This window comes from Papilio machaon, chromosome 1, assembly GCF_912999745.1.
Source record: "Papilio machaon chromosome 1, ilPapMach1.1, whole genome shotgun sequence".
In the NCBI taxonomy this organism is placed as follows: Eukaryota; Metazoa; Arthropoda; class Insecta; order Lepidoptera; family Papilionidae; genus Papilio; species Papilio machaon.
Window position 1 is genome coordinate 6,375,989 of NC_059986.1, and position 14,583 is coordinate 6,390,571.

Genomic DNA, 14,583 nt, shown 5'->3' on the forward strand with positions numbered 1-14,583 from the left:
AACCGTAGACGATAAAAACATCAAGCATCAAGTTTACACTTCAGAATCTATAACTTTACCCTTGAGCCATATGAAATATAAATAATTCTCGTCTAGACAAGATTTTATATTTATCATTTAATCTTTTGTTGCGAACTGTATAAAATTATGAGTATACTAATACCTGTCGCCCAAACTTCGTATCCCCGAAGCGAACGACGGTGGTGGCGGAGGGTGGCGGGCGGCGCGGTGGCCATGTGTAGGCAGATCGCTCTCATAATCACGCGACAAGCTTCCATATTTATTTAACCGGTGTCAAGTGACTTACCGGTTTCTCGCGAGTGGGTCGCTACTGGTTCTTATGTTAATTTGAATAGAATCTATACTTGCCAATCTATTCTAACACCATTTCTTCCGTGCAAGCGATCCTTAGGCGATATTTGTTTCGCATTCGACACATGTACTTCTTTGTTTTATTTTAATGATAAACCATGAGACAGATATAAGATAAAATGCATATTTCCCTTTTACTAAAAGAAACAGTGCAACCTTGAAGTACAGAGATTCCGGGTTCAGTCTTCAACCGACGACGGCTTGCCGCGTATCTTACAATGTACTTGTGATAAATATAACGTGAGTCTTTATAAAAAAGTAGACATATTCTGAATGTTATGAATCCTATTAGGGCAAAAAGATTCGCTTAGAAGGTATGATAGAAAGTGTATTAACAACAACAATGAAATAGAAAGATACTGAATTTGATCTGATTGAATCGGTCAGTAGATACAGGAATGAGATAGTAGAGTCCTTGCGTAGTTATTTTAACATGTTTCTGTAATATACCGCTTGTGCCTGTTCCTAGACATCAGATCAACATCAGCAACAAATGTCTGCATTGTGATATATGACAAATTATAAAGAGCTATACCGTCGAATAGAATGTTGCAAAATCGTTAACGATCAGGGTCACAAGCGCACGGTCCAATCACGTGCATTCATTATTTTAACGATGTGTAAATTGTATACAAAAAATATATTATACCTACTCTATTTTAGAAAGTGATAAAAGCTTTACCCAATATTTAAGGCCAAATTGTAACAATGCATATTGGTAGCCATTAGGTTAGCATATGCATTTTATAGTCATAAATGCAATCATTATTTAACGATAATGACAATCACTGAAAATTATAAAAATAAGATATCATTATCGTTAACCTCATGGCAACTTAATACCACTTAGCTTGATGAAGTTGAAAATCTATGAAAAAAACTAAGAAAATATTAAACTAGACAGTTCCATCTAAGTCTAAAACACAGTACAGTAATTATGTTCAAACGCCATAGGAAATGTTAGTAGCTCAACGTTTTGGCCAATGCATCTGTAATAAATTAAATAAATCTATGTAGTAAACTATACTAATTATATTTTAATTATAAAGGATTTTAAAGATAAAGATACTGAAAATAAAAATTTAATAGATTAAAAGGCAAAATTTGCTAAAATATTTTATTAAGTTTCAGCAATATACTTTAATGAGTTAAATAATGAATAAGGCAATCACGTGGTGTTTAATGCATCTATTAATGACTGACAATAAGTTAAATTACAATATCATTAGACACAAGCAATAAGCATAATTTGAGATTAACAATCTAATTCTGCTATAAAATCATTAACAATTTCTTTGGGATTAAAGGACAAAACAACTATATTTATTACATTTACTCATCTCCATTATTATTAATATTATCAGCTAGTGGCAACGACTCAGATGGAGTTCTCGAGATAGAATTGTGGATTGTTTTATTATTACTACCTTCAACGTCAGTCTCCAAAACATTCGCTGAAGTAACATCTGTAGAAATACCATCGATAGCAATATTAGATTTCGTTGTGGCCTCGTTAGCCTCAGGTACAATTTTCGCTGCTAAGTTTGGAACTTCTATAGATATTACTTCGTTCTCGCTTTCTTTAAGTGATTCAGGCAACTTGTTTTCTTCAAGTGGTCTAAATATCTCTTGAAGTGAAGAGACCTTCTTTTCCGTCGGAATAATCCTATTGAGATACAATAAAATATCAGACAGGGATACAATTCCTATCAATTTATCATCCTTATTTACTAGTAATAATCGATGACTTTCAGTTCTAACTATAACTTCTAAGGCCTCATATAGAGTAATACTTGAACGACATTTTTGTAACTTTTCTTCCCAGTCTTTCTTTTTATTTCTTACCTCGCCTATAGTCAGTGACAAATTCAAATACAATTTTTCACTTACCAGATTTAAAACTTCATATTTTGCATAAACGTCAATAAGAGTGCCATTGTCATCTAAAATAGCTAAAGCAGACACATCTTTTTCTAATAACAATTTGAACGCTTCTTTAATAGTAGTGTTTTCAGTTACAGACAAGATCTCATCATATGTACCAATTTTTAAGTCCAATAACCTCTTTTGAAAAAAAGTTAATTCGGGAAATTCATTCAAGTAAACGAACAAAAATCTTAAGATTCTTTTGTGTGATAATATGTATAAAACATCACCGGTAAATGGATCAATCATTAAAAGACGATGGACACGGTTCTTTGTCAATAAATTGATGGCTTCGTGCAACGATTGATCCGGTCCCACGGCGCATAACGGCTTTCTTGTAGGTCGTAAGATTTTTTTCCAATTATGAAGTGTATGACGTTCCAGATCCTCCATAGACAAATTCTCAGAGTCAAGATGCAGAAGAATTCTAATGAAATCAGTCACTGTGATCATACCCACTAACATTTTCTTATTTGCATCCCAAAGAGGTGCTGAACGAATACCGTGAGATACTAGTGTAAGAAAAGTTTTTTTCACTGAGAATTGAGTGTCGAATATAATAACTTTCGCTGATTTTGGTAATATTTCATAACATTTGTGGTATTTGAAAAAATTCAATAAAAGCCTAGTTTTATCTCTTCCTCCAATAGATATTTGTACGATGGATAAGTAAGGGTCATATTTAGGTAAACCTCTAACTTCTCGAAACAGTTGCTTTGCCTGTGCTGGTTCAAGCGAAGCGTATGAATTTTTATGGTAAGTTGGAGAAGTGGTTTCTATTGAAGAGCGTCGGATTTGTTTACTATTTTTCTTTTTTGCGGCATCAGCAGGTGATTGGTTATGTTCTGTGTGTGGTTTGTTTCTAAAAATATCCATCACCCTTGTTATTGGACCAAATTTCCGTGATGAGGCACCAGTTACAGTGTGATAATATTTTTTATGTGAATCTTTCGGATCCACAGGTTTTTCTTCTTTTGAGGAATCGTCGGTGTCAGTCGACTTGGAAGTGGAAGCTTTTACATTTTGAATAACTGCTTGATGTTTCTTTGAATCACTTTTTCTTCTTAATCGAAATATATCAAAAATGGAGCTTCGTGGACTAGAAGAGGTACCGTGAAAGGTTTCATATTCCTTTTGGTTCGAATCTCTTTCAGCACTTGAGGGCCTAGAAGATTCTACAGGTTTATCTTTAAAAATTGTTCGCACATGAGGTCGTTGGGATTCAACTCCTCGTGTGCCAAAGTGTATAGTATGTACATTGGCGTTTGGTAGCCTTTCAGGCGTAGTTTCCTTTTCATCAGATGACGATAACGTAGTGACAACAAATTTCTTCTTCTCGCCGACCACTGTTTGCCCATCTTTCTGCGTCTCAGATTGATGCCTTTTCTTCCTGTGTTTATGTTTATTTTTTTCATGTTTCGAAGGAGACTCTGGTGTTGCAGATTCATTTTCTAAAATTGGATCCATATCCAAATAATACTATACTTAAATAAACGTTGTATTCCTTTTTCATGTATCATTATCCGGACCAGTAGATCATGACACCTGAAAACAAAGAGAAAAAATATGTTAATTAAAATTAAATTAATTTTAAAAAAGAGTTAGCATTTATCATCAGAACCTAATTTATAGTAAATCTTAATACACAGGTTCATATTGTCCATATCAACATGTTTATACAATTTTCTAATTATATCATGGCGATGTGTAAAGTTTAAAAGTACTTTTTTAAATGTATACATATTGATATGTTCTATTTTTAGGCCAGAAAACCTGGGAAAAAGACGTTGAAAATCATGAAATATAATAATGCCCGTACCACCCTACATTAGTATTTCGATTCAAACTAATAAACTTGAGACCTAATCATCTAATATTATGAGTTAACGATAATATTTGATACCCATAAAATAAACTGGGCACAGTATTTATCTTATTTACAAAGGCTTATGACATATTATATGCACATATAAATGAAACGTCACCTTTTTTCAGATCGAATATAGTTCATATGGAGACATATTATATCTTTGAGGGACAAATCAAAAATCCTTGGTATTAGTACTCAAAGATATCATAAGTAATATATAAGTATATTCATAAATATCAGCCTATTTGTATACGTCATTTAGCCAGCTTACGTAAAGCCCAAACAATATAACGCATAGTTACAAAGCATAACACAACGAACTAATAAAGGCAATTTAATTTAGAAATATACATATTTTAAATACATCATTTATCATAATTTAAAATTAACTAGAGCATTATTATGCAGAGGATTATAGAACAAATCGGTACCAACAGGTTAGGTCGTTGCTAAGCAACGCGATGAGGTAACGTTATGCAGCATTTTAATGCACCATTTCTTATATTCACCCAAGAATATTATTATTAAACCTACTAGCTGTACTATAATACTAAATAGACAAGATACTCTTAGATTTAATTATATTTACAACAGAACTACACGAGAATGCGTCAATTTTAAGTCATATAACAGGTTACCGTGACACAAATCAATACTTCAAGTAGGGTTGGGGGACGTCTACGTACAATGTAACCAACACTGAACATACCTGTTTTGTATCGACTAATCATCTTCTTTCAAACAATAAGTACAAAGTATTCACACAAAAGATAAAATGTAGCAAACTAAATATGTTAAAATTAAACACTAACACTAAGGTTGCGGAATATTCAAGCTGGCGGGGAGCGCCATGTTGGTATGCGATAGAGAGATTTCTACGACATCTATTGGCGGGTGGGTGAAATTGCAGGAAAGGAAAACTCCAAAAAGCTTACCATATCAATAAACATTTTTGGTCAATAAATTATGTTTTTAAATATAAGCTTTAATTAGATAATAAAAATTATTAATTTCTCCTTAATATTAATTGAATATATATAATAAATATGCAAACGAAAACTTTTGTTATAGATTGTCTGTTATATGAAGCTGACAGATGGGGAAAATCGTTCACTTTATTTTCATGAATACACCCAAAGGCGTCATATACGTTCGTGAATACTTTATTCAATTTAGGTATATGATATTCCCAGTTATCTTAAACGCTTTTAAGTGTGAGAAAAATTGTCCTTAAAATGGAATTATGATACGTATAGTTCAGTATTGTTAGATAAAATATTTCTGGCAATTTAAGTAAAATCAATGAAAACTAAATGTTTTATTGAAATTAATATTTTTAACAGAGACAATGGAACTCCAATTAGCACAGTCCCGGCAAACGAAAAAAGTGATATTAATGAATCTCTTCTATGTCTTAATATTTGAGTTTAGAAATCTATTAAATTTTACAAAACTTGTATCACTTAACTATGGCACAGATGAGGATATAACTATTTCACTTCGGGATAAACGTTACTACTCCATGTTTTTTTCCTTAATTATCACTTACACCTGTACGTCACACAATTCAATTCAAATAACTTTTTAAAAACGTCTTTATTACAACTAGAATATCGCGTTGTTACAACAAGCTATACCTAATTCGGAATGGTTTAATAAAATTTTTAGATTATAAGTCTTACTGCCACACTCAAAATGCTCACTAAAGCAGAGCCTTAGTGTACATTTGGCATGAGTCTATACTAATTTAAACTGAAGAATCGCTCAAGTAATCAACAAATGTATGTAGTTGTATCAAGAGGAAATTGCCAGTTTTCTTCCAGTGCTAACTTCGTGGAATTTAGCTTGTGTACTAATACGTCCTATCTAGCCCAGTAAGTTTAAAGACTCAGGAATTTATATAGATATTTTTACATGCGGTATATGCAAATATCGCACGATTTAATTAATTCGATGTTTGACATAATATACCTACCTACTTAATATTGAACCGATCACTTCAACTATGTATTTAATCCAAGAATCTAATTAACATGTTAATATTTTATAGGCTTGATTTATAAAGATGTCATTTTTGAAGTGTTTTATGCATTTAAATTGACTTAATAGGCGTGACAAAAATTAGAATTAAATGTCGTAATTAAAAAATAAGTTTATGTCCCTTATTTTAATTGGGGGATTGCTATAAACATCACTGAGTACTCTTATGACCTTATTGTGTCCCAAACGTTAGCTGAGCTGAAAATGTAAGCTTATCCCTCTATTGCAGTAATAAACTAGCGTATGTATTTTTATTTTAAGTTTCAAATTATAATCTAGACATTAAAATAGGACCACTACAGAAACATTGTATATCGTAGGTATTATCGGGTAATAGTCAATTAGCATAAACGGCAAAGCATAGGCAAATATCTAAATTTAAACATGAAACTTCTAGAAACAACACGCATGCGCGGGAAACTATGACGTGATGTATCGTCATCAATCCGTGACGTCATAAACTTGGAGCTCGAGACGAACGGTGACGTAGCAAGCGGGGGGATGCGGGAATAACGATCGATACCCTTATGGTGTTAATAATAACATCGAATGAAAGCAGTGACGCTCGAATAATGGCTTGGTTGTACAGGAGGAGTCGGCCTTTTAATATTACGGGTCGGTAGCTCACGCGTGAGACCCACTGGCACTATTTGTAACGAATACATAGGTCAGACGTTTATCTAGGAGTTGATAAGTTGTGACATTATAACGTCCAGTTATGAACGATGCGTTGAGCCGTTTGACCGTAAAACTCTAAGCAATGTTTTAGAATTTTGATTGATATGAATAATTCTCACGGTTGTCAATTTTGGAGACTTCCAGTTTGGATGATTTTGACACTTAAGGTACAGTTTTGACTTCTGTTATAGAATATTTGTTGAACCAACCAAAAGAACTATTGCTCAAGTGAGAACATGCTATCACAACTTCTTATCTACAATAAAGTTTTTAGGAATTTAGTCAGTCAAATTGTGCCAATTTCTGTCACCTATATTTTGACTATACGGTCATAATAAATTAGTTTTTCTTATACGAGTCCGTTTTGCGTTTGTTTATCTAGAAACGAGTCATTCATGAACGTGACACATCACGAGACTCATTTACAACGCACGCGACTGCGACGCATCTCAATTACTCTTCATTCGAATTCTTGGTTTTCGCAAGGTCACAATGTAAAACATTTATATAAAACTAGCTTTTACCCGCGACTCCGTCCGCGCGGAATAAAAAATAGATAACGGGGTAAAAATTATCCTATGTCCGTTTCCCGGTTCTAAGCTAACTGCCCACCAATTTTCAGTCAAATCGATTCAGCCGTTTTGAGTTATAAATAGTGTAACTAACACGACTTTCTTTTATATATAAAGATAGATATTTTACCACTGGAAAGAAAAAATACTTCATTTATTCGTATACTTCGACATTAATATCTTTCACGATCAATTTTACTTTCTTCCCAGTAAATTTAAATATTCCTCACACCTATTTTTAACTTTATTGCTTTTTCTGTTTTATCGTTTTTATTTCAACTATCGATGTTTTACTCTGTGAATATGCACATAAGTACTATTATTATTTCAAATGATGACTTACTCGAAATATAATGAACACAATTAACTGCCTACTATGTCGTAGTTTAACATCCAGCTTGATTACTGGCTATCGCTATATATGTTAGATAATATAAACCATATTAACAAGCACATACATATAGGTTGATGTCATAGCGTTTGCAGTGCTGCTTAAATTTTAATTTCCGCAAAGTTAAAATTAGCATCGCACATAATCTGAGCCCGAAATTAACTTGGAAATTATTAAAAACTAGCTTTTGCACGCTAATTCGTCCGCGACTAATAAGAACTTATAAGTGTTATTCCATACTCTATTCTACATCTATGCCAAATATCAACGAGATGCTTTGAAACTTTTGGAGATACCTTCATCACTCATCTATCTAAACATCCAAACTATCGAATTTATAATATTAGTATGTTTCAATATACAACATGTATAAGTTCGAAATGTGATTCCTGGGTAAAAAAAACAGATCGTTACCGATCTCCTACTATATTACACTTATCCTAATTATTGCAATGATTTTCATTTGAACTCTACAGATCTCAAACATACGAGAAGTATGAATTACTGAATATAGTTTCATATGGCTACCGGCTCATGCCAAATACTTCGTAAATAATTTTCAAATCCATTGTCTCAATCAATTCTCGCTTTTCATATAAAAATTACCTTAATATTAATATTTTTGATATTTTAATATCTATTTGTTATTTTTATACTGAAAGAGCACGTGTTATTGACACAGTATTTTTAAGAAAAAATGCGTAATGCACAACAGCAATTAGATTTTTCCATAACAAGGTAAACGAATATAAATTTATGCTGATAAAAGTAACGTTTGGAATATAAGAAGCGCACTATAACTTAGTTTACCGTGTTATCTATAATTATATTTCATTACGGTTTAGTGTAAATCGTTAACAATAACAAAGTCTATTTAATAATTCCTTTTTCACTGCTTGACTTTAACGCTAGATTAAATTTTTACATTAAACTGAGAAGACCGATTCAGGAAATTATGTAATTTTGTTTGAAATAAAACATATCTCAGTTTATGTTTAACGAATTTGCAGTGGACATAAATATGTCCCGAAATAAACGGATGCAAAATGAAGAATTACAATTATCATATACAGTGTACCAGGGCGTATTAAAGCGTATGTCTAGTTTTATTACTTTAAAATAAAAAAATAAGATAGAAAACAAATATTCACAAAATTAACACCCGCATTGCGAAACACCAGATTCTAGTAGCTTGCAGAAACTTGCGAAGTCCGATATGCTAATTTACTTTATGGGGACTCGTGTCTCCAAGTTTCACATCAGATCCCAGTCTTGCTTTAAAACAAGATTGAAATAATTGATAGCCAGTGTAAGTTTACTTACAATTGAATCCCAGCTCATTTTTACCAATTCCCAACAGTTTTTGTTTTGTTTCCTCAAGTCATGCTATATGTGTTCTTCCAGAATGTGTTCTACATTTATTCCAAATTTCAGATCTATGTATACATTCTTGTGATATCTGCTAACATACATCCATCCTTACATCCAAACATACGCATTTACATTATTTGATGGACTATTTATTAATGTATTTAATTTAATCACGATTAAATTTTTCCTTTTATTTTTGGTGTATTTGTACTTTAATGTAGATTTATAATTACACAACAATATAATTGAAAAAAGATAACACGTGGAGGACACTCTATGTTTGCGAACTACTCAAATCAAACTTAAGTAATCCACTGATCTTAAAGATACTTGAGTGTGCTTTATCTACGTAATAGTTTATGATAAGTTTTAAAACGATATCGCTCTTTCGATACATTCGAAAATAGCAATTGAAGTATAGATAATGCAATGAATTTAATTCGAAATCTTTTTAATAAATTAGATTAAAATTAAGTAAGAAATCAAAGCTCTCTTGTTAAAGCATTTATTGGGGACAGAGAATATTCATGTTTATTTGAATTATAAACAACAGAATGTTACGTCATTTTTTACAATATGCAAAATGAGTTGGATATACATATTTATTTCACGTGATTACATCTACCCATTGTACTGTGCTATATTTAAATACGGATTCCTTAGAAGCTTCGATGCCTCTAGTCATAACAGAATGGTTCGTCTCATTGGCATATTTTTTTCTGACCTACGCACTTCCGAAGCGTGATAAAGATTAAGGATATGTTTGACTAGAAACTAGAACTACGATGGTACCCTGCTAAATAATCTCTTTATAACATTTATGCAATAAAAACTTTGGACAAAGAAACATCCAGGAAATCTAGATTTTAAACAATGATAATTGACTTAATTTTTATAAAGTGGATCAGAAAATAAATTTTGATTTCATTGTGGGAAAGAAATTTTATTTATTGGTGTCTTAAAAGTTTACATAACTCATAACTAATGCTCCGAATCTTGATCATAGTGTAAATATGAAAATATTATTATATACATAGAATTTCAACTCAAATTTAGCGAATCATAAAATATAGAATCATCATTGTAAATTAAAAAAGTAGTCCATTGCTAAGAGATAATTATTTTCAATGCCGAGTATCATACCTTTATCATCGTTCTTTGTCGGTGCAAAAATCTACCTTATTCGTATCCGACATTAAACAACAACCCGTTCTATACACGCTCACGAGCTCACGACACTTGATTAGCCGCCAAATATTACTTCTACCTTTGTATCTGTTAGCCCATGATAATGTGATCGATAATTACAGGACCCGCTTGGCATACCAAAACTAATTTGACAACATTCCTGACAACGATAACATTCATGATCGCTCGGCACTGATACATTTTTATCTGCATTTTAAAACATAACCTCAAAACATCTTTGCCGTCTGCTCGGAATTTATTAATTGAACTCGTATGTACTTACAATAGTTATCATTGCGTCGAGCACCTTTCGCACTAACTATTTGCGAACACTACACACACGCACACACTGTCAAAGTGCATATTGCACTCAATACTACACGATAGTTTTGCATGCGTCGCGTTTGTATTGTATTTCGACACGACTTTAGAATTCACTGGACGTTTGTGCAGACGTTGTATAATATGGCCACTGGGGTTGTTATTGATGATAGCACTGTTTTGTCAGAAAAGACCGCCATGCCCAATTAGTACAATTTACAATAGCACACAACGTTGAAATGTATGCGCTGACGGCATCGAAACAAGTCGCGTTCACGCTATAATTCTCTTGCGGGCCGCTGATGCCGCTGCGTTCACTCAAATACGTACCGGCGCGCACACATGCGCGTTGCGCGCGGCTACACACTTATCGATGGGTGCGTATTAAATATAGAAGACGCCACGCGGCCGCGGAGTGCGGGGTGCGTTCGCGGCTCGCAGCTGATGTATAAAAACTGTTATCAGCTTGATCCCAGAGATTTTAACAATGACATGTTACACTAAACAGCGCTTATTTCTACATTATCACATATCCGGGTTGTAGTACCTAGCTGCTCATAAAAAACGTTAGGTATTTTATTTAAAACTGTAGTTTATTATGTATATTTTTTATTTAACTCCAGAATTATTCAAACATTTAAGTAGTTCAGATGTTTTGCATATTTTATGTTCTAGTAGTAATTGTAATTCAATTCACACAGTTTACCACGCCTATCTTACTTTGATTTTCATTGCCATATAGTCATTTATATGCTGCAGCTTGATGTAGGTAATGTATATTACTATAATAACATTTATTACATTTAATTTCATTCGAGTGATAATCGAATTGCCTTCTAACAAAAATATAGGTGTAAAAAATATTGAAGCAACTTTATTAACATAAAATAATTTATCAACACAACTTACTTACATTTGTCCTATTACCGAATAACCTAATACAACAAACGAATATTTTGGTTCGTTGGAAATGCATCAAGTATTTATTTTATTATTAAATATTTATCGCGATCACTGACAATTGTAAACTATAAACTACAACCCAGTAATATGTGTATGCAAACTGAAGTAATAGAATGATATAACGAGCCACGATATATTTTACTTCCAATATTACAATCTGGAAGACTAAAAGGTTAAAATTTTATGACATACCTCTCTCATTTTTCTCTTTCAGCAGTAAGCCTCAGCTACATGTAAAGAAATACGTATTCTTTTCTCACTCCTCTTTTAATTCAATTGAATTGCACTGACGGCACTCGCAAGCAAACTGACACCAAACAATATTATCGGCTATGTCGTTACTTTTTATGACTAATAACAAATAACAAATAGCCGTAAGTCTGTCCCCTAAAGCCTTATGATAAGGATATGTTGGTATCGGAATTCAACTTAATATGGTACAGAGGAGAGTCGGTTTTTATGAAGAAATAAAATCGTACAGTATTATATATAATTTTTGCATGTTTTGTTTAGGTTCATAAGGGCTACTTACTTCTTCTAATTTGTAATATAATAAAATTTCATTTAGGCCAGGTCTGCAACACAAAACAATGGTCGCTTTATACATTTCAACATAAAATTCTTTCTTATCTTAGAATATACACGAAAATATCGAAAAATGATTTACCGCGGATTTCTGTGACCAAAAGTTCAGTATAAAATATATTATTATTTCTGTTTTGTCAAAGATAATGACTGGGATGACGACATGTTTTATACTCATTTATTGGTCTCAGAAACCAACGGTTAGTAATACAAAAAGATATGGCTTGAACTTAGATACTTAAATTTAGAATTTATTCTTACGTCCACTGTATGTGTTTTGTGCAGATGTAACTCCGGAGAAGAAGACGAATCGTATGACATCTGACTAATCCACACACTTCAGTTGTTTAGCCTCTAGGCCGTTACAATGAATCTTACATATATATAAATCCACATACATAAAACAAACTTACATAGGCGCAAAAACATCACCGATATTCTCACCAAACATCTCTGATATTAGTCGGATACTAATTAAAAATTTAATTTTATAAAATGGAATGACTTACTAGTTACCAGGTGTAAGTACCGACTGGTGTCGAAGGCCTTCTAGGACTTTTCATTAGTGTGAAGGTAGTTTGTCAAAACTGTCTCACGGAAGTTTTAACAATTATAAGCTAATCTTATTTCCAGCAGGTAAACGTAAGCTTCCCCTTCTTTTGTCCTGATAAAAGCTATTTTTTTCACATAATTTATAATAAAATTAAGACTAAAGGTATGTCGCATACCGCTTCCCCTTTGACGGATGAGCAAGTCTTTTGTCGATGAGTCGGCGAAGCGACCGGCATCGATTATAAGTAAAATTAGAATAACTGGACGTTTGCCCGTGCTGAGCAACAAATAGTACTAGGGCATGCGACCACCGACCGCCGGCGGGCCGCAACCGACCGCAGACCTGCCGCAAATACATGCACTGAATGCGGACGCCGCGGAAGACGCGCTAGACTGTGCTGACGAAACGCAAAAGCTTGCAGTTATATTTCACACTCGTTTTACTACGAATTTCAACTATCGTAGCATCTGTATACAAACATATTGTCATGTCTATTCAAAGATTATTAAGGTTAACAAAGTATTGCACACCCAAGTGCCGGCCGAACCCAATAAAAATGGACCGATAGTTCTATACAAAGCTTTTTTTCAGGGTATAACATAGTAGTTATAACTTTTGCTTCATCATCATCTCAGTACACATCCCGAGGCTCGGAGCCTATCCTAAAGTTAGGGTGACCAGGCCATACTCAACCACTAAATCGAAAATCGAAAAACACATTGATACATGACGGAATTCGAACCTAGGAACTGTAGATTACAAGTCAAGTTCTTATCCCTGAACCACCGACGCTTGACGATATATTTTGCAAGGTTTATCTAAATATACAAAAGATTGACATGGTTTATACAAATCAAATGATTAAACAAGAAAATAAGGACCATTATAAATATGAACCACTATGGACGTAATGTATCTGTTTATTTTGCTCCATATTTAATTCAAAACAAAATCAGTACATATCGCTAAGTACGCAATAAAGCTGACAATTAATCAGGCAATCTGTCAGGGCGTCCCATATGCGAAGAGAATAGACTAGGGGCTGTGTATAGCCGCGGTGAGTCGCCCTCGCAATGCGGAAGGCGAGCTCCCGCTGCCGGCCGAATGAGGCCGCGATGCGCCGGACGCCGCGACGCCGCGTCACCGCTGCATTTGTCTCCGAACCTCGATCCGGACCTAATTGCGTCCAACACGACACTTATACACAAATATTCAACTCTACGATATCTATCGACTCGTATTAAAATACTATTTCAAACTTCGTAGTACATAATAATATTAAAACTATGCCTCCCTGTTATGCCTGGAAGGTGAAAAATTTCAGCAAAAACAAAACATGACCTACAAAACTCTTTTACATAGTGACCGTGTAAAACTTTACTTAATCAGGTAATATGGTATTTTTACAGACAGTTTTAATAAGATTATTTAGAGAGAAATGTGAGATTTATAAATAAATTCTAAGTAGTTGAAAAAATTAATGCAATGACATACAGCTGTTTAATCATAACTTGTTGGTTAAAATGAAATGTCACTAAAAAGAACCTCTTTAAAACCGATACAGAACACACTCACTTGATTTATAAATGTCCCCTCTTTATATCGATCATACACAAAAGGGTTAATGAACAAAAATCGTCTATGGTTAAAAAGCTCAAAATTACTATTTATGCAAAAATAAATATGAAGTATTTGTCTTCTATATATATAAAAGAAAGTTGTGTTAGTTACACCATTTATAACTCAAGAACGG

The 14,583-nt window shown here is 33.3% G+C and overlaps 1 protein-coding gene across 4 annotated transcripts; it reads right to left on the reverse strand.

Annotated features, from left to right (window-relative positions):
* Window positions 1-1,543: 1,543 nt before the first annotated feature.
* Window positions 1,544-11,095, reverse strand: LOC106719823 (5'-AMP-activated protein kinase subunit gamma-2). Of its 4 annotated transcripts, XM_014514269.2 has the most exons (3): window positions 10,692-11,095; window positions 2,263-3,843; window positions 1,957-2,038 (listed from the first exon to the last, which is right to left on the reverse strand). In XM_014514269.2, the coding sequence occupies exons 2-3, from the start codon at window positions 3,763-3,765 to the stop codon at window positions 1,991-1,993; spliced, it is 1,551 nt and encodes a 516-aa protein (XP_014369755.2). In that variant the 5' UTR covers window positions 3,766-3,843; window positions 10,692-11,095; the 3' UTR covers window positions 1,957-1,990. The 4 variants fall into 4 exon arrangements, with proteins under 4 accessions (XP_014369751.2, XP_014369753.2, XP_014369752.2 ...); XM_014514265.2 differs by having other exon boundaries at window positions 1,544-3,843; XM_014514267.2 differs by lacking the exon at window positions 10,692-11,095 and adding an exon at window positions 10,364-10,444 and having other exon boundaries at window positions 1,544-3,843.
* Between the last annotated feature and the right edge of the window lie 3,488 nt (window positions 11,096-14,583).